General features: G+C 47.7%; 5 protein-coding genes across 5 annotated transcripts; 2 read left to right on the top strand and 3 right to left on the bottom strand.

The window, feature by feature from the left end:
- Positions 1 to 3,920: 3,920 nt before the first annotated feature.
- On the bottom strand, positions 3,921 to 5,833 carry BP5553_06120 (uncharacterized protein; the record flags this gene model as incomplete). Its single annotated transcript, XM_032014743.1, has 8 exons — positions 3,921 to 3,931; positions 4,008 to 4,107; positions 4,179 to 4,895; positions 4,949 to 5,020; positions 5,070 to 5,361; positions 5,423 to 5,493; positions 5,556 to 5,632; positions 5,731 to 5,833. 8 exons carry the CDS (start codon positions 5,831 to 5,833, stop codon positions 3,921 to 3,923), a joined length of 1,443 nt encoding a protein of 480 aa, XP_031869424.1.
- Positions 5,834 to 9,653: 3,820 nt separating this feature from the next.
- BP5553_06119 (uncharacterized protein) lies at positions 9,654 to 11,540 on the top strand (the record flags this gene model as incomplete). The annotated part of the gene is made up of 2 exons (XM_032014742.1): positions 9,654 to 9,711; positions 9,763 to 11,540. 2 exons carry the CDS (start codon positions 9,654 to 9,656, stop codon positions 11,538 to 11,540), a joined length of 1,836 nt encoding a protein of 611 aa, XP_031869423.1.
- A 4,059-nt stretch (positions 11,541 to 15,599) lies between these two features.
- Positions 15,600 to 16,419, top strand: BP5553_06118 (uncharacterized protein; the record flags this gene model as incomplete). Its single annotated transcript, XM_032014741.1, has 3 exons — positions 15,600 to 15,876; positions 15,929 to 16,014; positions 16,075 to 16,419. 3 exons carry the CDS (start codon positions 15,600 to 15,602, stop codon positions 16,417 to 16,419), a joined length of 708 nt encoding a protein of 235 aa, XP_031869422.1.
- Positions 16,420 to 19,163: 2,744 nt separating this feature from the next.
- Positions 19,164 to 19,970, bottom strand: BP5553_06117 (uncharacterized protein; the record flags this gene model as incomplete). Its single annotated transcript, XM_032014740.1, has 1 exon — positions 19,164 to 19,970. One exon carries the CDS (start codon positions 19,968 to 19,970, stop codon positions 19,164 to 19,166), a length of 807 nt encoding a protein of 268 aa, XP_031869421.1.
- A 3,406-nt stretch (positions 19,971 to 23,376) lies between these two features.
- On the bottom strand, positions 23,377 to 25,138 carry BP5553_06116 (Cytochrome P450; the record flags this gene model as incomplete). The annotated part of the gene is made up of 2 exons (XM_032014739.1): positions 23,377 to 24,781; positions 24,846 to 25,138. 2 exons carry the CDS (start codon positions 25,136 to 25,138, stop codon positions 23,377 to 23,379), a joined length of 1,698 nt encoding a protein of 565 aa, XP_031869420.1.
- Between the last annotated feature and the right edge of the window lie 117 nt (positions 25,139 to 25,255).

Genomic DNA, 25,255 nt, shown 5'->3' with positions numbered 1-25,255 from the left:
GTCTAATTATCTCCACAGCACGGAGTTTTTGTTCTTCCCACGGACGAAGCACGAATACTCCTGATAGCGAGGCGCTCCGGGAATCTCCGGACGATACGATGGTGATCATGATGCGCTGCACCGGTGGTCATACCTATGTCCGCATCGGGTCTGAGGACAGGCGATAGCTGCTGCGTACCTACCTACCTACGTACATGTACATGCCTCCACTTACCTTCCTTCGTTCGGAGCACATCAGAAGTACGAAGTAATAATTGTCCACGTGGTCGGCATGCAGTCTTCATTCAGCCCAGCACGACCCACAAGCCTGGAGGGGTTGCAACTTGCAAGTGCAAGTGCAAGGGAGGCAACTGCTCCGTACTTTTACTACGTGCCTGTGCTCCTTTCGTATGTACAGATCGAGAATAAAAGCTCGCTGAGAATGGCTACCAGTGAGGATGCTCCTCCGCCTTCACCCAATAGCGACCGGCGGATTGTTTCCGTCGCCGATTCCTTGCAGCGAGTCTGAGACCTCGACGTCGCACGATTGCTAGCTCCGCGCCAAATCAAATGAAGTTTGTTGAAGGAGATTGCGATTCTGGAAAACTGACGCTGCTCCTCCCAGTATCGCCTACGAAGTACTACATAATCCTGCTGCAGAGTCCCTTTCAAGTCTCTAAAATTAGGTGCAACCCAGGGCTCAACGTGGCACTTATTGATTGTTAATCTAGCGTTCAGCAGCTTCAGCTTCGTCTCCGGGATTTGGCTTAACTTGGGGTTGGGTTCCAGCGAGTGCTTTCACCGGCTATTATCATGACGCCAGCCTCAATTCTTCATCCATATTACCGGACGTCATCTCGCACATTCTATTGAATGCCGTTGATGCAGTAGTATTGCCTCCCGCATAATTATCGCGGCCTTTCAGTTCCGCGGGGCTGGTCTCTCATCCCATCCCATTCTGGGGTTATTGGGAGCTGCATGTCCGAGAAATCACGTTTTCATGGCCAAAGTGCTGCTTCCGCTTATCGGTATTTCTCATCTCAAGATCGTCACTACTATCAATGCCGGCCCGTCATGCCCTTCGGACCCTTCCGCATCTTTCTTCTTTTCGTATTCTCATCAATCATTCGTGCTCGTGAGGCAAGGCCCTTCTCACGAACTCCGACTTCCGGATCATTTGGAATATCATGCCACGCACTATTGCAGCATGATTAGATTGCCCACAAGGCAACGATGGGACGCAATTAGTAGCAAAGGCATCATAAACCTAGGTAGTGAACTACGGAGTAGATGTCCCAAAATGAAATTTAGCAGTGAGTTTTTTGGAGCCTAGTTTTCTCAAACTATCGGAGGTATGAAGGGATATTAGGCAGCCTTGTATTACATTGAATTCCAAATTTGATGTAATTTTGGGAGATGAGAATTGCCAAGTTTGGAAGTTGCACGTCGTGTGACCATGACTTCTGTTGTCTTGTTGTTCGAGGCCGCATATCGTGGCCTGGAGCACAAAGTGCATCGCAGACAAATTCTCTTACCCGACCTCGTTTAGACCATATCAAGACGCCCGGAATGGAATATCTTAATTTTGCCTGGCTTCCAATATTCTGACGAGTATTAATTCAATTACCACAATCACTATGACCAACAAGGGCTTGCTACCTCGACGGCGCCAAAGTCAACAAGGTTAGGCTTCCATTGTTGCGGGCTTGATACTTCAGTATGAGATATGCACAATTGATAGAATATCATATTTCTTCTAAGCTGATGCATTCTACAACGCCAAGAATATTGCGCTGTCATATCATATCATCATCTAGCGGTAAGAAGGCTAGTTCCACTTCATAATATCCGACCTTCTAGGCCAACATCATGAGCACGCTTATGCAAGCCATATAAGTACAAGAATAGGTATGAGGCAGAAAAAAGGGGTTTCCCTCAACGATGAAAAGCTCCAGCCCTTGAGATTAATTCACTCTATTTCTGTCTCGTCAGTACTCCCAGGTAACTCAATTTCTTTGAGCGCTGTTTAGATCACAATCTCGAATTGAAGAGCAGAAATTCCTCGTACTGAAATAACTTTCGAATGAAAATTGTTCGCGTGCAATTATGTTTATCTTTACTGTTCGATATCTTAGCTACCGGGTCCAATACCAATATTCAAATCTCTTCGAGCGGGTTAGGCCAGTATTTTGGTCGTTTCATACTGCAGAACACTGTGTTGTTGTCCATTTATTCAAGAGATGGATTTTGGAAATAGCTGCACAGTTAAATCGTAGCTGTATAGATATGCCCAGATGCAATGACATTCTCTGTGGTGGGCCTCAACATTAATCCTGGTCAGACTCTTCATTGTATCTCTTATATCGCCTCCCATCAAGAACAATACCATTTTGCATGTCCTTTGCCCTCCCCCATTCAGCGCAGCTGTTGTGATGGACTATTATTTCAGTTGGTTAACAATCTGAAGCCTAGCTCTTAGGGTAAATATTCTCAATCATGTTCCCGACTATTGGGAACTAGCAAGTTGATGCTTCTCACCCCAGTAGACATGGAACTTTTAAAGCTTAAAAACAACTCGCTAGGTGATAAGTAGATGGTTACCTACATTAATATTCTTAACATAATTAACATTAACTTAGTTAGACACTCCAGCATCGAATCCCCAATCTACTCAACTATGTCTCGTGGTACCCACTTAACTACTGGAAATACAAAATCCATGCTATGTCTATATGTTATCTGCTATGGCTCACTCTAACGCTCGATCTAAGGTTCGAAAAGCAACAAAATATCTTGTACCTCTATGCTTCTTGCCGTGTCTGACTAGATAAAGATTCACTGTGCTATTTGAGGTGCAACGAAGTGTATGATTGTATAACAGTGGTTGCTGCATTTGATCGGGAAAAAATGATTCATTCTACCGTTCAAGATGCAGAGAAAGACACTATATCTCTATGCAGGTTAATTAATGTGGCCGAACAAAAATCCACTCCAACGCTCGAGATGCAATGAAATATGCCATGTCTCTATGCTAGCAGTGCGTGGTACAATAGGTTGGGTAAGGATTCACTCCAGCGCTCGACACGCAACGAAATACACTGTATGTCTATACTGGTTAATTAATGTGACCGATCAAATATTCACTCCAGCGCTCGAGATGCAACAAAATATATATCTGTACGCCTCTTGTTAATTAATGTCTGGTTGGAGAGTGATTCACTCTTAATGTTCGAGACGCAACGAAACTTCCTGTATCTCTGAGCTGTTTCCCGATCAGTCTTTGGGGATATAAAGATTCACTCTACATTCGAGATGCAACGAAAAGTATCCTCTGTTCCCATACTATATACCTCAAAGAGTATACGCTGCTTGTCAAGCTGGTTAAATAAATATTAGCTCTAATATTCGAAATGCAACGAAATCCTGTTTGTTATGTTTTACTCAATAATTATACATCCCAACGTTAAAATGCTACAAAATTTTCTGTATAGGCAAGTAAAATCTTGTATGCAGAGTATGTATCACCGCCAGCGCATGTAATAAAATAAAAGTACAGCATCTACATACCTGCCCACAAAATATATCGCAAACCGTTGAGCTCAATTGAAGGTCCAATGACACTAAATTGTAGAGCTATAGGAGCTTCCTATCCTGATCTAATCACATCGCACATCACCACAGCCATAATTAAAACAATTGCGGGTCATATATTCCTAGCATTCAGCTGCTTTTCTGCAAAAGTCATATATCTCCTTGCAGACATAATCCGTAGTTTCTTGCCCCAGATAATTAGGGGTATGATTAATAAGTTGAGGCCAATTGATATGCAGCCTATGCAAGTGAACATGCCGTGCAGTCCAATGGCGTCCGTCCATGGGTCTTGTGCGTAAACTACAATTGTTGCGAACGCGTTGCGTACGAATGCCATACCGACTAGTGAATCACCAATAATCTGGAATTTTAGATGTCAGTACTGAATAATTTGGAAGGTGTGTGACAGGAAGGCCAAGGAGGGATACTTGCCTCACAATATGAATCTGAGAGATATGTCAAGCTAATATCACCCAAGGAAGTAGCGGTGAAGCCAAACATTGCAGTCCCAATACAAGGCACGATCCACGGCATACCCTGTACAATATTGTACTAGTTAGAGCCGGAGCCTCTCATTTACACTCGGATCAGAGTCGGGAAAGACTTACCGCCGCTGTGCTATATCCATACAAAAGCAACCCAACAGGCCCGACAAGAGCGGGCAAAAGGGCAAAATAAAGACGCATCTCGGGCTCATAGATTCCGCCGTTCCTTCTCGTAAACCACAGAATTGACCAATCGCTCATAGGGCCGCCCCATATAAAGCCAAGCAAGCAACCGATGAAAGCGGGCAGCTGAAGAAGCCCGATGCCGACTTCACTAAAGTTATAAGGGGCAATAACGAAGTATTCTGCTTCGCTTGTGACGAGGATGGAGAACCAGGCTAGAATCACGCCGTATTGTAGCGCTAAATAGGCAATGGCGGGGATGGTACCTATGATTACGAATGGTTGCCAGGTGTGGCGGAGGATTTGGTTAGCTGGGATGTTGGTTGTGGTGGTGAAGGCGAGGCGTTCGCGATAGGGTTTCATAGGAATAGAGTGGTTGATCCCGGTGAAGGAATGGGGCACCACATTTAGAGACCGGGAGGCTTCCATTTGCTTCTTAGCCTCTGCTTCCCCTTGTGATGTTTCGTTTGTAGTTTGGGTACTGTTATTAGGAGAAGTGCGTAAGTCCAGCCTATTTTGGGGGATGAATTGTGTTTCTTCGTAGAAGAACACGAATAATAGGACGTTGATGCCAATGAGGATGGTCGTCCACCAGTACATCCATCGCCACCCCTCAGAAAAGGAAATGAGCCCTGATGCTACGGGTGCTAGGAAGGTCTGCTCGAATAAGCATGTTGCATTTAGCAGTTACTTTTTAATAGAGAGCTTACCCCAATGGTCACCATGAGCAGATACAGACCATTCATGGTACCTCTCTGGTGAACGAAGAACATATCGGTAACCTGTAGTTGGCTTAGCATGTAGAATCTTTGGCCGAGGAGCGAAACTTACTGTCATCTGAACTAGAGTCTCACTCACAGCTCCTGATAGACCAGATATAACCTGGGTTGCTACCATCTCCCCAAAAGAGTTCAGTTTAGCTTGCCAGATGGACATCGCTAATGTAACAATGGTACTTATAATATATACTGGCCTTCTTCCATATTTAAACGTGAATGGTATGAAAATGATACACCCAACAGCCAGGCCGGCAGTGTTTGAAGCAAAAGTGGCATTGAGTTGTGCCCATGACATATCAAGCTCGTCGATATAGTCTTGCCAGGCTGCGGGGCCGATATCGAGTCTATGAAAGCCGCATCAGACAGGATAGATAAATAGAGTATATATAGCAGGGGTAGACGCACATGGTAAAAGTCATTAATGCATAGAAACAAATGATACTAAAGTTCACAAATTTCCTTCGCCTTGACCAATTCTATGGGGAACAGTTACTTGGGTTGAACCATAGTTGATGGATATGGATAAATGGCTACTCACAAGAGGGTCATTCGGATCCTCAGAGGGCTGAGGCTGGAGGAGTAACTGGCCATCACGGTGGCCGGTTGAAATGCCTCCTGCTACTGTGGTCAGCAAGGCATCATGGGATGGATATGAGCGAGGTCAAAGACAAGAATAGGATATAGGGAGTTCATCTGGGCCGGACCACACTCACTCCTTTCTAATCGAACGGTGCCGGGTGCAAATGGCTCTTCGGAGGGACGCTGCTCCATATCTGTGTAAGACACCTCTGTCGGGTCCATTCCCTCATTGGTCATTGGGTCCAGGATGGATGAGGACTTCGTGGCCCACACCCCGGGACGGAGATGCTCCAAATGACAAGGACGTTATTGACCATTGAGATAATTGAGCATCACATTGAATTACGTGAGTGTATCCTCTTTACGTATAAGTATATGCCGGGGATAGCGGAGGTGTAGGGTAGCATTTGCTGCGACGGGCGAAAGCAGGCGTGGGCAGAGAGAGGAAAGAAGAATGTGAAGATACGAGAACGAGAAGGCGTATGGCCAAGTTGAACGGGCTGAGGACAGAGTTCAACATGTGAGATGCAAATGATGATGACGATGATGATGATGGATCTTTTCTGGACGAGCTCCGGATTCTGACAGGGGGATGGTTGATCGCGGTGATACGGTGATACCCGTGGATGAAATCTAGCGGCGCTGATTGGCGGCAGTGAGATCTCGAGCTTCCTCTGCCAGCGCCATTGCCGAAGCCTCTCTAGCCCGAACCGGAAAGCAAACAAACTTTAAACCTCCCTCATCGCAACACACATCGCACCAAAAAGCACCAAAAAGTTATGTTTGTCAAACCTTAACCCTGCCACCAGGGCGCTGATATTTGTGCTGCTCATCGTCATATATGACACTAGCCCGTCATGTCCTCCTGTGTTCCGGCTCTTCCAGGCTCATGAAGTCAAATTTTCAACGGGCGAGAACTCTAGCGATCGTGGTTTTAGGTAGGTACATGATAACGCCAAATATTCTTGTAATCATGAATTGCGTGGGTAGTTAAGGGGCTCCGACCTAAGTGGGTTTGAATATGGCGGTGTTTTGATGTTCTTTGTCATTTCACTCTTGTCCTGGTGGAAATGTCATAAAGTTTGCTAGGCTGTGTCCTACGAGACTTTAAGGGTGAACTTGGAGGATAATGGCATCAACAATGAGTATCTCGGATACCTAGGGTATGAATACTTGGCGCGTTATCTTGCTTGGAGAAACCCCCAAAATTGTTTCCATTCAGCTGGCTCTCACGCCAAGGCAAGGAAAGGTATCGTTCCAACAAAGATAGCACGGGCAGCTGAGGGACGGAATGCAGTAGGGTAAGATGTCGTTGAAATGCCTTTTGCTATCTTGAGGGGGAAGGCATGAAGCACAGTATCTGAATATGGAGTAGCGAGGCCGAAACCCCGCGTATTCCTGTCGCTGTTCATTCCCCTCACCCGTGTCCATGCTTAGCACTTCAACTCCTCTGCTTCTTTGCATTGATCGGATAGTGATTAGGGAATCCCCCATTCCCCTTGCCAAGTTATCCATTGCTGTTGCGTCTCCCTTAGTTCGAGTTGGTACAGAGAGCTGATTAGAATATAAAGGGACTTTCTTGATATCCACAAGGTATTGATTGAGACGGAAGTTGACTTGTTTCCGAAGCATGGGCCGACCATCCATTCTATCTAGATCTCGTTGACTCAAAAATGATTAAACGCCCAGTGGCTTCTCTATAGGAGTGAGTCTATCGGAACATCCCCAGCGCAAAGGCGTTATGCCACGGCAGTCATCCTCGACATGAAATATGGAAATGTTCAAGTCTGTTGCCAGTTAGAGATAGCTTAAGGTTGTCTCATTTTGAATTTTCGACTTCGTCCAGACAAACATACACTCCTTCAAAACAATGAGATTGACAGTGGGGCCCGGGGGACTACCCTAAATCCCTCATATGTGCCCGGCAACATGCGAATGCTTCAACAAGACTAGGCTCTGTTCAAATGACTCAGCGCTGCCATTTCCTCACATTTCGAACGATTGAATCCCATTCATGACTGGCTTTGACACACATTGCGGGCCTAGTAAGTAGGTTTAAAAGGACCCTGGCGTTACACTGTAGAAAGAAAGACACTGCTGGTCGCTTTATTCTTAAGTTTCGAAGCGGCCAATCTATTGAGTTGATGTCAGCAATGTTGTCAGCGAGCGTTCGACGGTGATCCAGCAGCAGCGTGGACGGCAACTCCGCAGCACGTACATAATTGGTCAACAACTGAGGCTTGCAGATAACACCCACCCGTCCGATCAATGCCACATCCGCAGCAGTAAGCTCCGCCATCAAAAGTCACTCTCACAGCCACTCACGGAAAGGGAAAGGCAATAACACTTCCATCTGTCAATCTTACTACAAGCTCTGGTTTAAGCCCAACCGTTAGCTCGGGCGCTGTCGTAACAATTCTTCCCACTACTGCAACAATACGACCAAGTGGCTTCTATTGGTATTGGTAGAGTTGGGAGTGCTCTAATACAGGCCATGTATGGCTTTATTTGCGGTCGTGTCCGCTGCAAACGTCCGAATGCCCTGTATTTAAGAATGGATGGGGCAGTTGTCCCGATGTTGATGAATATCCTTACGGGTTATTCTCCTTGAGGATCCATAATCAATACTTCTTGAAGATATAAATCAATACTTCACTCAAGCGGGAACTATGTCACCTGGCCGGAGGTGACATACCTTTTCGTCAATGGGGCTCGTAATGAACCTGGAACCTCCTTCTTCGCGTGGCGTGGCTGTTGTGCAACACAAGCCCCCATCCCTCGGAAGGCAATTATCTTTCTATTGTCCAGCTTGAATTCCAATTGCCCTGGCCGTCTTGTCTGACCACCATCCCTCCTCTATTTGTCAATTAGTCAGAATGCGTCAGAACGCCTCCCAGCCAAATACCGGTTACTCACACCAGCATCTTCAACAGATACCGAATAAGGTATCCAGCGCGAGACCGAGTCCACAATTATTTGCAGCTTTTGGCCTGATGTGTAGGCTTCCTTGCCGTGGGCCCCCAATATACCTCTGACCAGAATATCCTAGCTACCAAAGGTTGGATATCCTCTCGAAATGGTCCCCCCCCTACTCGTTTGTCATTAGGATCTACGCTACTAGGCAAGTATTAGGACCAACTCCTCTCTCGTTCATTCCAGTCACTGATGAAATATCCTGAACAGGACTTAGATGGACTTATCATCTGATCTAGTCAATGCCATTACTCTCTTCAAGCATAGCCGGCCCGACTCGCCGCTTGTTCAAGGCTTCCGGACTCCCAGTTTCAGCCCCCATGCTATCGTGACACTCCAAACCCAACTGTCGGTGTTGATGGTATCGCTCTGCCGTCTCTCCATCCAAAGTTCCCAACCAATCCAGCATGGCAAAGCTACCCTAGACGCGCTCTTGAAACGGCCCGTTGCCACTATCACGTAGTCTACGGCAATGGAGTTCACCTGATCCACGCTGCGTCTTCCTTCGGTGTTCAAGCCACATGCGGGTGCTACCACACAGAATTATGTCAGCGCTGAAGCCGTTAAGGTTACTTGTAAGCTTCTTTGCAGTCGCCAGAGGCTTGGGTTGTGCTCTATTGCTCATGTAAGCCTTTGGGTTGGCGTCTTGTCCTTCTTCATCAGCCGTCTTGCGCTGCTATTTAACTACTAGTCGGTTGAACTTTTGAGAATCTTCCAACTTCCGAATACGTTTTGGTATTATTGCCATTCAACGCCTTGAAGAGCTGCGTCTTTTTCCTAGTCTATATAAACACCTGTGTTATTAACGCCAAAGAATCGCAGCATCAAACAACCAATCGCCCAATTTACAATCGGTACCCAGTGCCGCAATAGGGCGTCAACCAACAATTCCCCGCAATATAATAGGGAATCACAGCCTCTACTCTCAGTTAAGGTTGCATGCGTTCTCTGCTGGCATCCAACCGTGCTCCTTCGATTTAGAACATTGATATTATCATCGAATCCTTCTGGACAGAGCATTAATCTAATTACGTCCATCCCCATACTTTCGAAAATTGGTCGGCGCCCTTTCTTCGAAACAGATATGTCTTACAACAAGGGCGTCGAGAATTTTAGAGATACCGAGTATCCTATGATGCAAGGTCCGTACCCATATATGGGGCGGCTTCAAAATACTAACGATGAATATCCAGGGCAAATATATCTCGACCATGGGGGCTCCACAATATACGCCAAATCCTTGATCGACCAGTTTTCGAAAAAGATGATGTCGAATTTATACGGCAATCCCCATTCGGGATCCGATCCAGCACATCTGTCTGGTCAAGCGGTAGACCAAGTTCGGGAAGCAACTCTGCGTTTCTTTGGAGCGGATCCAGAACATTTTGACCTGGTTTTTACAGCCAACGCTACAGCTGCCATCAAATGTGTGGCGGATAATTTTCGAGACCTTGCCTTAGCCAGTTCGCCATCCGGAACATTCTGGTACGGATACCACAAGGATGCACATACAAGCTTGGTGGGAGTGCGAGAATTGACTAGTGGAACACATCATTGCTTTGCTAGTGATGGTGAGGTCGAAGATTGGTTAAATGGGCACCTACCTCCTTCTCTCCTATGCAGCGGTGCTGGACTGCCAGGCCTCTTTGCGTATCCTGGTCAATCAAATATGACCGGGCGTCGTCTTCCCCTATCATGGACAGCGAAACTTCGTCAGTCATCCAAGCCATCTCACCAAAATACCTATTCGCTTCTTGATGCTGCCGCACTCGCAACGACCACGCAGATCGATCTAAGTGATGCAAATGCGGCGCCCGATTTTACCGCTGTCTCTTTCTACAAAATCTTTGGCTTCCCAGACCTAGGCGCTTTGATTGTTCGGAGGAAATCGGGACATATCCTGTCGTGGAGAAAATATTTCGGCGGCGGCACTGTCAATATGCTCACTGTTTTACATGAGACAACTGTTCAGCGCAAAGATACAACTATACATGATGCACTCGAAGATGGCACTTTGCCATTCCATAGCATTATTGCATTGGGCTGCGCAATGCAAGTCCACCAGCAGCTATACGGATCCATGTCAAGAATCTCTCAACATACCTCCTTTTTATTTCAACGACTTTACGCCGGCATGGTTGGACTTCGTCACTTCAATGGTCGCCCTGTGTGTGTCCCTTATAATGAGAGCTCAGCAAGGTGCTCCTTTGCGGATCCGAGGACTCAGGGAGCAACAATTGCTTTCAATATTGTTGACGCTGATGGCTATTACGTTGGCCCCTCAGTCGTGGAATACCTAGCCAATGAGAAGGGTATATATCTCAGATCTGGAGGGCTTTGTAATGCAGGTGGGATTGCCAGTTATCTGAAGGTTGAACCATGGCAATTCAAGCGTGCATGGTCTTCGGGATATCGTTGTGGCGCGGCAGGACCTTTAGAGATCATTAATGGGAAGCCTACTGGGGTTGTAAGGGCTAGCCTGGGAGCTATGTCAACCATTGAAGATGTCGACACTTTTGTTGATTTTCTGTTGGTAACGTTTGTGGAAGTACTAGGACATCAGGCGAAACCGCCACAGGAGCTGGTTACCCGTGGTGTCTATCACGATGGCGAAGATTCGCTTCGAAAGGATAGCGGCTTCGCTTCTAGCATCGATGGCAATCCCATGGGAATGTCAACTAGTCAACAAGACCCAGCAGAGTTCTGTATAGAACGGGGTCCTGTGAGGCCTAGGGTGCGCTTAACAAAATCTTTTAGCAACCGTGTGGGGGATTTTGATGCCGACAAGGCCGGTCTTCCGCCTCAGATCTTTCGCCGCGAAACAGAAAACAGTGCGAGAATATCAGCAGCTCAAGCGCTAGCTAATGAGAAAGTAAATATGGACCAAGGACATCGGCTTCGACGTCAGGAGTCAAGAATTTCACTCAAGTTCTGGAAGGGCCCCAAGTCGATTTTCTCAACTGATCGTTAAATTCTATATAATACAGAAGAGTCTATAGCACCACGGCAGATTGTACATCTGGTCGGCGTGTCTGCATTCCACTCATCTAAACCGCTGTTGATCTAGGGGGGGGCGAGTTAAAGTGCTATTCAAAATGTAAATAGGTCTCAAGTTATGAATGTGGAGCAGCTTTGCTCGGAAAGCGACAGTGATCAGCAATTCAGCATTGGGCAGGAGTATAAGGAAACGGTAAAAGTCCACAGGATAGGGTTTAATTATTTGGTTGTCGAACTGCGACTGATTTCCCAAACGATGTTATGAAAACCTGATTGCCACGTCACAGACACTGTAATATAATCCACAGCCAGACCACTCTTCATGGGTAGCCGACATGCCAATCGTCCGGTATATATGCCTATGCTTCAAAGCATCAACATCCTCCCCAAGGTAGCTCAAATCCACAGATATGACAGAAACACCATACGCCATCCCAGCTCTCTCTATCTCTGTTGATCTCCTATGCAAGCCCGGGCTTGAAGATTCGGCATTCAGTCCTCCTCCATCTCGGGTCAGTTTACTGTTATAGTGCTATAGCACCTCTTCGATTTTCGAGGAAATGTAGGTATGCTTGGAAACCACAGCCGACGAGGAAAAGCTACAAACGCCCCAAATATTAGCACCAGCACCCACATGTTTATTCCGACTGTCCTGGAGGTTCGGGAACATACGACATATACCGCAACAGCAGAGAACACCGTCGCGGCAACTGCAGCACCGTTCTGTGGGTCTTCCGTTGAGCCCGTCATTGAGTGGTGGTTTGATTTGAAGAGGGCGCCGATGACGGAGAGGATTACAATTGCGAAGACGGACATTACTATGCTATATTCGGGAAATGGATTAGTGCTTGTGAGCTTTGGGACGGGGATAGGGATGTGTATGGTGGGTTGGAAGATGGAAAAGAGAGGTTGCGTACCAAGACCATGCTTGCATTACCCCGACGACGGGCTTCATCTTGGAGAGTTTGTTGGGTGGTAAAATTGGGGAAGAGGTGTTTTAATGGGATGAGCCCTTGGGCAGGCTGACGATGTGATGAACAGTAGATGGCGGCTGATGTTGTGATGCTCCATGTGAGTCCCTACCTGCTAGCTATCGTGAGGAAGCTGACGTCTTGAGCTTGGCTACCTCAGGCCGAGACAAGGACGAAACCGTAAACCGCTAACCAAATACGGCTTCGCGCAGTGACCAGGTATCAAGTACTTCGTCCTTCTCTCACTCGTTATCCTTTTCCTTTTCCTTTCATCCAAACAAAAAGTATTTATTACGTCTTCAAGTAGCATTTTAGTATGCAATATCTCCCAAAGCAACTCGTTCCCCGCTCTTTGGATGCTTTGGGCCCATAAAAGTATGATCTTTTGAAGCATCAAATCAGACCTCACAAGACTCACAGGTACTGCATGAAGCGTGCCAGACTCCCCAGGTCAAAGACTCGACCTTCTATTGATATATTTGATGGAAGCTCGGCCTACCATAAGCGCATTCGATACCGCCTTCTCTATACTATCCCAAAGTCTTTTCTCATTACCCTGCAACCAAATATCGCGATACTTTGAAGACCGAACTTGTCACAGATCTTCAGAAACCGCCAGCAGACCCTCCTTGGATACTAGATAACAGTGGCTCTGAGAACTGCGGGCGCCACTCAGTAGATTTCCAAGTGGATTATTTTCAGCCGATGGGAAACCTGAGAAACATAAGCGTTTCTTAACAGGTTATCCCGCGGTCCCTTTTACAAATCACCCAAGAAACGCAATGAATAGTTGCGACTTTGGAAATACCGTGCAGCTTTGGATACCATGACGAGTAAATATTTCTTATGGAGTTTTGCTTTGGCTTTCGTCCTCTCCAAAGGTGCTTCCGTTCTTCTTTTCATGTTTCGCCCAAATTATTACCTTTTTCTGCCGGTCAAACGAGTGTAATCCGATTCCACCTGGTCGGGTTATGAAACGTCGGTAGAGCCCGGGCGTCGGTACCTATAGGATTTGCGTGTAATTGCTATTGAATTGTTACGTGAACATCCTGGAGGAGGAGGTATAAGGGCCGTGGAGGAGTGGAAGGCGGAAGACCTCGAACTAATAAATGAGTAGCAATCAATGCACGACGACCTAGGTGGATTTGGCAGGTGCAAACCTAGGCCTGGGTCGAATAAAAGCTCCACAGCTAGCTCCAAAAAATATATTCTGAGCATTCTGACTGTGTGGATATATTATTAGAGGGGTCCGTCCGGTATTTATGGGGCTAACTGGAAGACCGCGGATTTTCGCATTTCAGTGCCCGGCGAACATGTCAGCTCGTGAATATGGAATCACGAACCCGGCCCCTCGGGATGATCAAAGCTCAGTTATTATATATAGCCTAGCATCTATATTTTTGGTTATGTGTGAAATTTGCTAAGATCCCAGGTGCGGATTATCGCACACTGCCACCGGTCTGCGTTGGTACGGATTGGGTAGCGTTTCGGGAGCCTGCGCTTCCGGATGGGCACATTGGCAAGGTTTCCGAAATAGTCGACTGCGGTAAATCGCAACAAACGCAAAGGGATCAGTGACTTGGCCGATAGTGGTCATCGCGGAGTATAGCGTCCTCTGTCTGAGGTAACGAGTTATTTATATCTGCGCTTATGCAGAACTCCTTCCGAGAGACCACGGCCAAACGAGGGTGCCCCGTTCAACTCCAGCGAATGTACTCTATAGGAAGTACGGAGTGACTTGAAAGGAAGGTACCAAGCTTCCCATATATTCGTTGCAACAAGGAGGATCACGATTCCGGCCGCTTCGACTTGGCCTTACCTGAGAATAGCAGCGTGAGCCACGTACTGCGTCCTCCGTCCTCATGTCCTGCCACCACAGGGTCGGCCGCTGGTCACTGTGGCTGTACTACCTAGGTAGGTACGTACTTCGAACAGTGCGTACGGCACTGCACCTATCCTTCTACCTTGGCACGAAACATCGAACAAATCAACACGCTGGCTACAAATCCACGGTGATCATTGTTGTGCCAGCCCGTGAAAACGCTCCAATTAATGATCAGCGATCAGTGATCACCGTCCTGGGCCTGGGTTAGGGGCCGCGGCTAAACGGGGCCTTATTAAGATTATCGCGATATTATCCCACTTGGTCGGTAGAGAGAGATGGCGTTCTCTTCTGAGTAACTGCCGTCACACAATCCTACTCCACGGAAAACGATCCACCGCTGGAAATGCTTTATCCAAGAACAAATGATGCCGTCAGTGACGACGGTGGAGGTAATCGGTAGTCGGTACACGGTGTACGAAGTATACTCGAATACTTTACACTGTCCTGCGCCAAGAGTGGATCTCCTTGGACCTTGAAGCGCTGGATGCAAGGGCGCTTGTCGAGTGCCACGAGAGGCCAGCGTTTGCGCTCCATGAAACAACAAACGAACATAGTATGCATACGCTGCGCCGATAGGCTACCGTCCTGTGGATTCTTACCAACAACTCTGCAGGCACAGTAGAAACAATTCCCAGCTACGAATCACCCCTGCTGTGCGGTCAGATGTGGCTTGGAGGATCCAGTATCTCTTCTTTTGTTGCCGCCTCTGTTGTGAATGAAAGAATGCTTGCTCCCGCCTTGGTGAGAAAACGTGTACAGATGTCAGACCCAACGGCGACGCAGCGGCGGTGCTGCGCCCATTCACAGCGACGGAAGGTGCTGGATGGCTATATATGACATCGCCGTGCAGGATCCAAGGGAATCTTTTGTTTATCAACTTTATCCATATTTCTCCAATTTCGTTTGGTTCCCAGCAACCTATCACCAACAACCCGCAACTACCAACCCCTCCCCAGCGTTCCCTTACCAAATCCCTCTGCTCCTGCATACTGCTATTTAACTCTCAGGAGTTTCTCGCTGACCTTCTTTCAATTTTCTGTAAGTCTTCCGTTCCTCACTTCGGCACTTTCACCACGCATCAAGCTTATAAGGTTGTTGTTTTCTAGCATCCTCCACCTCGCGAAATCCATCAAAAAGACATTTCACGTGTACGCCAACAGTCACTCAGATCTCCAAGATGTTGACTTTCACCGCTGTGCTCCTGGCAGGAATTGCCTCTTTCGCTACCGCCCAGAATGGAACTGTGGTCACTGGAGCTTTGGGAGATGCCCAGGTCGTTGTAGGCAACCCTGCCGGAGTGACCTACGTCGCAACTCTCCCGGCCAAGTCCTTCTTCAACCCCAACGATCCTCGCGGTAATGTCAAGGGCTCCGTCTCTGCTACTTCGAACCCCGATGGCGGTGCCACCTTCCAGGTGTCTTTCTCCAACTTGCCCACTTCGGGAGGCCCATTCAGTATGTTTGTTTACTCCCTCACCATAGATCGTGAATACTGATTACTTCTCAGCCTACCATATCCATGATGCTCCGGTCCCGGCTGATGGAAACTGCACCGGTACCAAGGCTCATCAGGATCCCTACGTTCGCGGCGAGGTAACTGTCCCCCCTTAATCCTGTTTCTCCCAAAACGTAAAGCTAACCTAACTCTCTCAGACTCCTGTCTGCGACGCCAAATCTCCCGAGACTTGCCAGGTAGGCGACCTCTCCGGCAAGCATGGCAAGATCGAATCCGATCCCACCACCCAAACCTACACCGACAAGTACGTATCTTTGACCCCAGGCTCCAATGCGTTCTTCGGCAACCGCTCCATCACCTTCCATTTCGCCAACAAGACCCGCATTTCCTGCGCCAACTTCGCTCTTGCGTCGGGCAATGCAACCCAGACTGGCTCCAACCCTGCCGCGACCTCTGCGATTCAAGTCATCGGAGCAGGTGTTAAGCAAGGTGTCCCTGCGCTCTCCCTGATGGGTGCTCTCGCTTTGGCCTTCGCCTTGTAAGCTGTGATAACGTTAATTGACCATGGCTATGGTGATATCCGGCTGGAATTGGCGTTTAGGTTCACATAGAATGGCTGCTTGATGAAAGGTCAAAACTGGGTAATGAGAGAACTTTCGGTTGTAATTGAAGCATGATCCATCCTCGCGATGATGTTACGGGTTGAAAGGGCATAATCAACTCCGTTAATACAAAACAAAACTTCTAAACATCCTAATTTTCTGTGCTTGATGTGCTAGTTTCAAAGACCACTTTATAAAGTCAACCATTCGTAATAGCTACTATAGCTATAGTGATTGGCACATAAGAAAACCCTAGTTCCAACATGAAAATCGCCAAGTTGAAAATTGCCCAACTAACCTCAGCACCTGAAGATTCAAAACTGACAATACTTCCACAGGTTCCGAATTTCCTTTCATTTGCTAGCAAAACCCTGGAACTAAGAGCCGGTAATTGTACATAATGAACACCTACGTCAGGGTGTGATCGACGGCATGGACAAGGTGGGCGGGCACATGAAGCATGGTTCACTCGGCAACGGGTCGACAACGGTAAAAGGGGCCGGGAAAGGGGCTGCGGGGAACCTCCGGATTTCCTACACGAATCTCATGAAAAATAAAAAGCGCGGATACGAGTACAGAACCAGCAAAGAAATAATGAACTGCTACGAATCGAATACAGAGCTAATTCAATTCATATCAATTACATCTTCCACACGATAGCTAACATTTGTTGAGACAGGTAGACAGCACTTCCGAGGTAGGATCCACAGCATATATATCTGTACTGGCGCGGTTCCTAAAGCCTGAACAGCAGGGTACCATCAAAGACATTTCCCCGGAATATTCATTCCGATTTCCAGGAAACTGGACCTCGAGAATCCCACGAAACTGGGGGAATTTGGAATTGGGCTTTCGTGACCGTTTAGCCGTACACGTACATTCACTTCAAGCAGCTGCTGCCCCTAGAGCGCTGAATGTCTCCGCGGATCTGATATTCATAGAGCAAGGAAACTACTGGCAAATTCAAGTCCCGGGGAAAGGGGGTTTGTGGTTTATTATATCGATTGTCAATGGATGCCGATGATGACGACGCCCTGTGGTAGGCAACACTCATCACTCGGGTGTTTGACCTCGAAAAAGGACATGCCGATGGAGCGAGTGCTACTTGGATTAACGCTAATAGCATTTAGCCTTTATATTATGCCCTCTCGTTTTAGTCACCTGTATCTCTTTTTCCCTTTGTCACTTTTTGTCTCATGCTCCTTATGGCTTGTACTGGACTCTCTAAATCGTGGCCAGTAGAATGCGAACGATTATCTACTCTAGGAGAAAGATCAAGTACGCATGGCATGTTACGGTCTGTCTTCCTGCTCAAAGTGTGATAATTTATTGAAGATTACCACTTGTCTTATATAGGCGATGTTTTTACACTTACCTTTGCTTAGCTATTGCCTATTCGTTCTAATCGGTATTACTCTTTCTGCAACCTAACTACCCTTCTTTACTCTGTATTTCGGCTTTTACCATTCACCTTTACTTGCCCTGTTCGGTAACGAATCTTCGCTAGTATTTACTACCTCAGATATCGAATATACTAGCTGCATCCGAACCAAATGTCAAACCAAGGTAATCGTTCCGGCTGGGGAAGGGTAGCGTCCACCCAACCATGTCTGCCCTCTATCTGCGTCTGAACCTCAGATATTCTATGTCACCACTCAGTATATTAGAATCTGGTTCTAATATGGTTCTGTATAGTTTGACAAGCATTATTTCGGGTGATGGGTTGCTGCCAAGTGTAGTGCGAGTTGTCCAGTGTAGTATGAGTCGTCAAATTTATTATTCATCATGAGTTTCCAAAACTATAACAACGGGCTCCCGAATGTATGTCTATAGCGGCGACAATGATTGCTGTTATAATAGCAAGTAGAGTGTCCCTTTATGATCCGCCGCAGCCATAACTCAAACCCGTCACTAGAGACATACATTCTGGATAGGCTGTGAGGTATGTCTAAAACCCTCCCATTTATACGGAGAAATCAGCTATGTATCTTTCCCAACCGTTTCTTAGATCTTGGAAAATCCCTTTTGCTGGGGAGCTTAATTCATCCTCAAATGTTAAGAGGGAATGTGTGATGTAGTTTGGCAGCGTGGAGTTGCCGGTTTACATATAAGACCTACATGTCTTTGTACGCCAGGTCCGAGTATAGGGGCTGTCTCTTATACACATCTAGATGTGTATAAGAGACAGTCTTTGTACGCCAGGTCGGGTAATGGGGGCCCCCCCCCCCCAGCAGATGATGCGGGGGAAGTACACCAAAGGAACTTTTAATCATCTACCCAAGTATGAACTTTGTTAGGACTGAAAGATATTGTCCGATGTTCTATTCTAATTAGCATATTGTGTATTGCGAATCGACATGTGAGCAACTTCGATGGAGCGGATTGATTTCACTGATTGAAAAAGGCACGGGCGAGTAAAGTCACATTTCTCTATATGTATTATTATGAGGTAATAGTGTAGAACAAAACTCCACACGCTCCCCTACCCAGCGTGGAAAATATGTGGGATATCATGATATATCGCAGCGGGGGAAATTCCAAACTCCTATCCAAAGTCATCCCGACCAAGACGAAGCCGCCCACCCCAAATCCCTAGTCTAAACTCGCAATCTGCGATAAAAAACGAACGTCAAATGACGAAATATGATTAGAAGAAAGAGAGGTACGCACGCGGTGACAATGGGTCACCGCCAAGTCCCATGGAGCTTCGCTCTCCTCATGGGCCGATGCTTCAAGCCAATCTCTCCGGCGCCCATAAGGCTCTTCCACCGCCTCCCCACGTTCCCCCTATCTTTCCCTAGACTTCTCGCGCAATCTTGCCAATCGCTCTTAGTAAGCTTTAGCTTTTCCAGCACCAGTTCAACGAGCATACGATCTTCCTCCGTAGACCACTCCTCGTTTGCTTCCTCAGGGTTTTCATTTTCTGGCACCTCGTCGGTGTCGCGCAGTTGCTCTAGTAGGTGAAGGGTGTGGAAGTCCTGGCGCTCGAGGCCGAGGGGCAGGACTTCGGGTGCGAGGCGCATGCGTTTTGGTGTTCGTGGGCCACTTCCTTCGTCTTCATTCTCATTGTTGGGCTCCTCCCACTCGTCGTTACTTTGTTCGTCTGTCGGCTCTTCCTGCTCTGGGGTTTGGCGTAGCATGGAGGCCCGATCCATATCGTCGTCCACTTCTCTCCGCCTCTTATTTATTCCCCTTGGGGGCGCCGCCTTCACTTGCGCATTGCCGCGCTTTGTGATCTTCTTCCTCGGCGTGAGTGCTGGTGACGCTATGTCGTTGGTGTCGGGTTTGCGCGCGCGCAGGCGCAATTTGAAGGGGGAGGGGGAGAGAGGTGTAGGTATATCGGTGTGACTTGTTGGTGGAGAGGGTAGTGGAGTCGGGAATGGACTGGGAGCTAGAATTGACTGGAGGGAGCGACATGTCGAGTAGAGGTTGTTGAGTCTGGGTGATGAAGAGGAGGAGGAGTCGCAGGGTAGAGGCGATGGAAGCAACATTCTTGCTAAGTCCATCGAGGGGTTTGCTGTTGCGTTGGAGTGTGGTGTGGTGTGGTGAAGTTCGCGCAGACTGAAGCTGGATGCGACAGCGACAGCGATTGCGATGCGACTGGGAATTTGCGATGCGCCGGGTGTGCTCAGCAGTGCGCAACACCGAAGAATTGGTTATATGTACAATCGAATGTGTAGCTAGGACTGAGACCTGTGGTCGGATAAGAGTGCTTCTTGCAGCGACAGTGTGGTGTGTCGTACATATGCGAATGGATATGCTTTTTCGTGGCAGCGCAACGGTGTTGAGGTGTGGAGGAAACAGGAGGCCGCTGGATTGTGGGCGCGGCGGGCGGAGATTATAATGCAGTTGTGTTAAGGGCCCACGCCTACGCCTGCGCCTGCGCCCGCCCCTGCAAGCCCGAGTGCAAAAGGGTCTCGTGAGGCGGGAGGGAGGCAGAGGGGCAACGAGAGAGAGAGTGAGAACCAGAACAAGAACAAGAACACACCATGATCTTCCCAACAGGAGACGTTCCTGGACTCCTGGAGAAAGATAGCGGGAGCACAAGTGAGGGAGGGAGCAACTGGGCCGCCTTGGATCTCGCGTACAATTGCAATTGATCTTCCAGTTCCCTCAAGGCCATCATCATTTCAGCTATTATCTCTCCCCCCTTCCCCACCCACTCGAGGGGACAAGACATCATCGTATGATGTCGCTACCAGCCAGAAGGTTTGCTCTGGAGATGCCCTTGCATTCTTTTCGCCATTGAATAATAATGTCTCCTAGCGGTCTTACTATATCAATATCTTTTGCTCAACCAGCGTCATGGACTCTTGGTACGAGGCCTTCATCCCTCTCGGTATCCCTCTCGCTGTCCCTCTCGCTGTCCCTTTCGCTGTTTAATTATAACTCCTCGGAGGGTGCTACAACCACGATCATCTCACTCGTTCTTCCAAGTTCAAACTGCCTCGACGATGAACAACTTATTACTCTGTTCGCTATCCTCATCCTCGTCCTCCTCGTCCTCAATCGATCAAGACTACCTATCTCAATGGGCTGCTTGCGCCGACGACGCGGGGTGCATACGCACCCCCATCTATCTTCTGGCGATCCTTTCTCAGCTATCACCTCTCAACTTGCCCTCTCCCCACCCCCATCCTCCTCCTCCCCTTCAATGGCCAATATTGGCCGTTCCCCCTTGCTGAACTGAACAATGCCGTGCAGCTTTGAAACGTTATCGTCCTCGCTGATATACTCTGGCCCCTACGCCGTACCAACAAATGCAATGCAAGGCAGAGCAAAAGTGTCTCTCCTGCGAGTCATTCGAGGGAGCGTTTGCAGTGCTGCTGGCCTCGCATCTCCGGGCTGCTGAGTGGTTGCGCGAGGGGGCGCCGACACGCGAAAAGACGCGTTTTTTTCGCGTTTCGCACCGCCAATCAGCCGGGGGAGCGCGACAAAGGTGGGGTACGAGTACGAGTGCTCGTATCAGGTGGTACGTACCGCCTGCTCGTTGGCGCCCGTGGCCTTTCCCCACTCGTTCTATTCGCAGACTTGCAAGTGCAAGTTGTACTATTGTTGAGGGCACAGCATGGTCGCTACCTAAGGTACCTACCAAGTACCTACAAGTTTTCCTGGTTCTTTCATGTTGCCCTTGCGAGTACATACTCTGTCTGTTGCAGAGACACCAGGCAGTTACCCGGGTAGTCATACACGTTGATGTTTCCGTCGTTTTCAGAATATGAGAGCTTCGGCCAGGAATGGAGCCCCAGGAGGCTCAAGCGTCCGCGGTCCAGACTGGAGAACCGTGCTCGTCTGAGATTTTGGAAATGGCCCAACGTGCTGCATAAGAAGAGTCGGGTTATGCTGCCTCTGTATCTCTGTGCATCTGCACGGTAGCTCGGACATCCGCTGGCCACAGTAGTACAAGGCGTTGTTTCGCACGGAATTGATTCAGATAACCGATCAATGCAAGATCTCAAAGTACATAAGTACTTCGCAGGGTACGAGCGATTGGGTCGCCAAGTGGTGTTGAGCAGGCTGGGAAGGCTTGTGATAATCGCTGTGCAGCCCGAGAAGTCTGGAGAATTTTAGGATCTTTGATATGGTCGCTTTTTAATACGATAGCCATCACATTGCTTCGAAAGTGCCAGAAGTTTTGTCTTTATATAGAACTCAAATGACCTCATCCAACGGCCCCGCCATTTTTTGGTTACTGCTACCCAGAGACCGCTGCAAACTGAATAGGACGCACGATTATTGTTTGTTCTTTTAATAGAATCATCCGTGGTTTGTATGCCAAGTTTTGAATACCAACCCAAGTAGGTAGTTTTGCCCAAATTGGATTTTCGAGGTACAAGTCCTGATTCGAAAGAGAACGGCTGTATAATTATATATGCACACCATCTCATCCATGTTATGGTAAATCATATCGTACCTTGGTAGGTAGTCTACAGAGTTAGTGAGACCTTTTTTTTCCCTATCTCGTATGGTAGCTAACATCAGCTCCAAGTAAAACCCAGGCATATATACCTTTGCCGCGCTAATAAAGAGTTTGGATAAGTCTTCCTCCTATGCTAGGTTTCTAGTCCCTTCGGTGAAAGAGATCTGGTTCTAGCTATAATATCCGTGTACTAAATCTGAGGGAAGTAAACTGCTGGGTTCGGTGAAAGCAGAGATATGGTGCAAAACACCAAATCCAAAAACCCCATTCTCCTATATCCCTTTTCCGTCTCCGTTCTTTAATGCTCCTACTCCTTTATTTGACTATTTCCATGATCTTAGTAACTACATCATAGTATAATTTTTGGACATCGTTAATTTCTTCACATATGTCAATAACTTCATTTGTGCCAATCTTCCTAGTTCCGCCAACTTTTTCTACTTGCGTCAATCTCCCCATTTCCGCCAATGGTTTAACTGTTGCCATTTACGTAAGTTTGTTTTATAATTAAACAATAAGCTTCTAACTACGAAAATTGTCTCCTCCCATCAAAGGGATAGGATCGATCGGAGTATTCTGGAGATCATACCGAGCGTAAGGAACGAGGAGGGCACGACGTGAATGTGATATTCATTTCCACTGAAGCGGATAGAAAGTTTGAGCCATCCAGCCAGAGTAAGATATTGAGATATTATGTTTGTGGGGGACAGGTGACTGGTTCTTGACGCTTCCTAGGTAGAAGTTTCATTCCTCGCCCCAAGAAGCTGGACATCACCAGTATTGGCGGTTTTGATCTTGCGCTTTATAGAGGTCATAATATTGTAGCTAGTAGATATGAGCATTTCCACGGTAATATAAGCAACTCATTCTAGAGCCACCATATGTACAATTTGATGGACTAAAGAAGTGTAAACATCAATACATCGATTCCAATCCATATACCCAGAGCGCCATCCAAGACCTAAAAGTCGCATACCTCACCAACCCTCCGCAGCCTTCATCTTAACATACAACCCTTTGGCAGGCCTAGCAGTAGCACCGGTTTTAATATCCATATTCTCCTCATCCCTCTCCCTCTCATCATTAAGCTCGAATTCAAACTTCCCAACCCACGCAGCCAGTAAACAGGCAAACTCACCCTTGGCGAATCCTTGCCCTATGCAACTTCGTGGTCCATGCAAAAACGTTAAGAATGAGTAGTTGCTCGATGCACCGCCGCTGGCGCTATGAGGGTTGTCTTCAGATGGCAACCAGCGATCGGGGTTGAATTTGCGAGCGTCGGGACCCCACAGCTCCTCAGATCTGTTGACTGCCCAGGGAACGAGCATGACACGAGTACCCTTCGGAACCTTGTGGCCGAGTATGGTAGTGTCGCAACCTGCAATGCGGGGTGTAAGGGGAACGGGTGCATAATAGCGGAGGACCTCACTACACACAGCGTTGAGGTACGGCATGTGGTCGATTTGCTGGCTGGTAATTCCTGTATCTGCGCTCCAGCTAGGAAGATTTGCGTGGATCTCTGCACGCAGTTGGGTTTGGACCTCTGGGTGCAGACAGAGCATGTATATTGCCCAAGTCATAGATGAGGCCGTGGTTTCGTGGCCAGCGGCTAAGAAGGTCATCATCTGGTCGGCGAGATTCTCCTCCGTAAATGCGCCGCTCTCTAATGCCACACTTAAGATATCCACATCTGTTAACTCGTTCTTGTCGAGTTTCTCTTTCTTCTCTCGGATCAGTTGCCGGCAAACATTTCGGATGGTAGTGGCAGCACTATCCATCTGCCCATTTCTTTCAAATGGTAGTGAATTCACAAACCATGCTGGTAGGAACATGCCCATGAGCCCTAAAATAATCATCCCTCTCGAGGGCGAGAAGATTTTCTGGTATGTCGCGCTGAGCAGTGTCTCTGAGTCCTGAATGGCACCAAAATCCTTCCCCATGCCAGCAAGCCCAATGATATCAAGAGTTGCCCTCGAGGCCCAGCCTTGCACCTCAATAACTACCGTATCTTCATCGGCATTCTCATTTTCCCGCACGTCACCAGTGGTATCTTTGCTTGCACCGGCATTTATCAGTTCCATCATCTTCTCCACATTTTCTCTGGCTTTCGTCCAGAATATTGGATATAGATCTTTGATGTGTCTGAAAGCAAAGGCCGGCATAAGATGCTTTCTCTGGAATTTATGCTCTTCTCCTTCGGCTAGCAGGACTCCGATTCCGAGGACTCGCCCCAGATTCGTTGTGACTTCCTCTGGCCTAATGAAATCATAGACCCGGGTGGTAAGGACTTCACTGAGCGCTTTTGGTGACGTGACGAGAAGACGCTCGGAATTAAGGAACCCTAAATAGCGAATGACACCGTCGTTTGGTACAGTATTGATCCTGCCACCAGTGTCAGTATTCTATGCGTTTCACATTTTGGCTTCCTCCATGAGACTAAACGTACCAATCAACCATCGGAGCGCCAGTAGGTCTCTTAAGGATTGCAGGAAATTGACCATTCCAAAAACTACCGCCAGTAGGTTCAGGGAGATGTCTCAACGGACTTATGAACTTCGGCCATATTATAACTCTCCAGAAACTCCAGGCAAAGAATTGAAGAAGCGATAGCTGCAAGAAAGTTCCTATATACGTTGGATTCGAGAATAAAAGCAACCCGGGCCGATATTGGACTAAAGCATATGTTGATACTGCGGACAGAACCACTGCTGTCCTGAGATCAAACTCAAACCCCGCCATTGCGATTTGAGCTGAGTTTTGTTCACGGCCTCGGTTTCAAACACAGAGATTGCAAATGTTAGAGCCACACAAATCGCCGATACCGTTTCTGATAATAGGGAGCTAAGAGGAGTTGAA

The sequence above is a fragment of the Venustampulla echinocandica genome (genome assembly GCF_003357145.1).
Source record: "Venustampulla echinocandica strain BP 5553 chromosome Unknown scaffold_3, whole genome shotgun sequence".
Lineage (NCBI taxonomy): Eukaryota > Fungi > Ascomycota > Leotiomycetes > Helotiales > Pleuroascaceae > Venustampulla > Venustampulla echinocandica.
Note: the sequence above shows the minus strand (reverse complement) of the source record. Positions and strands in the feature narration are given on the sequence as shown.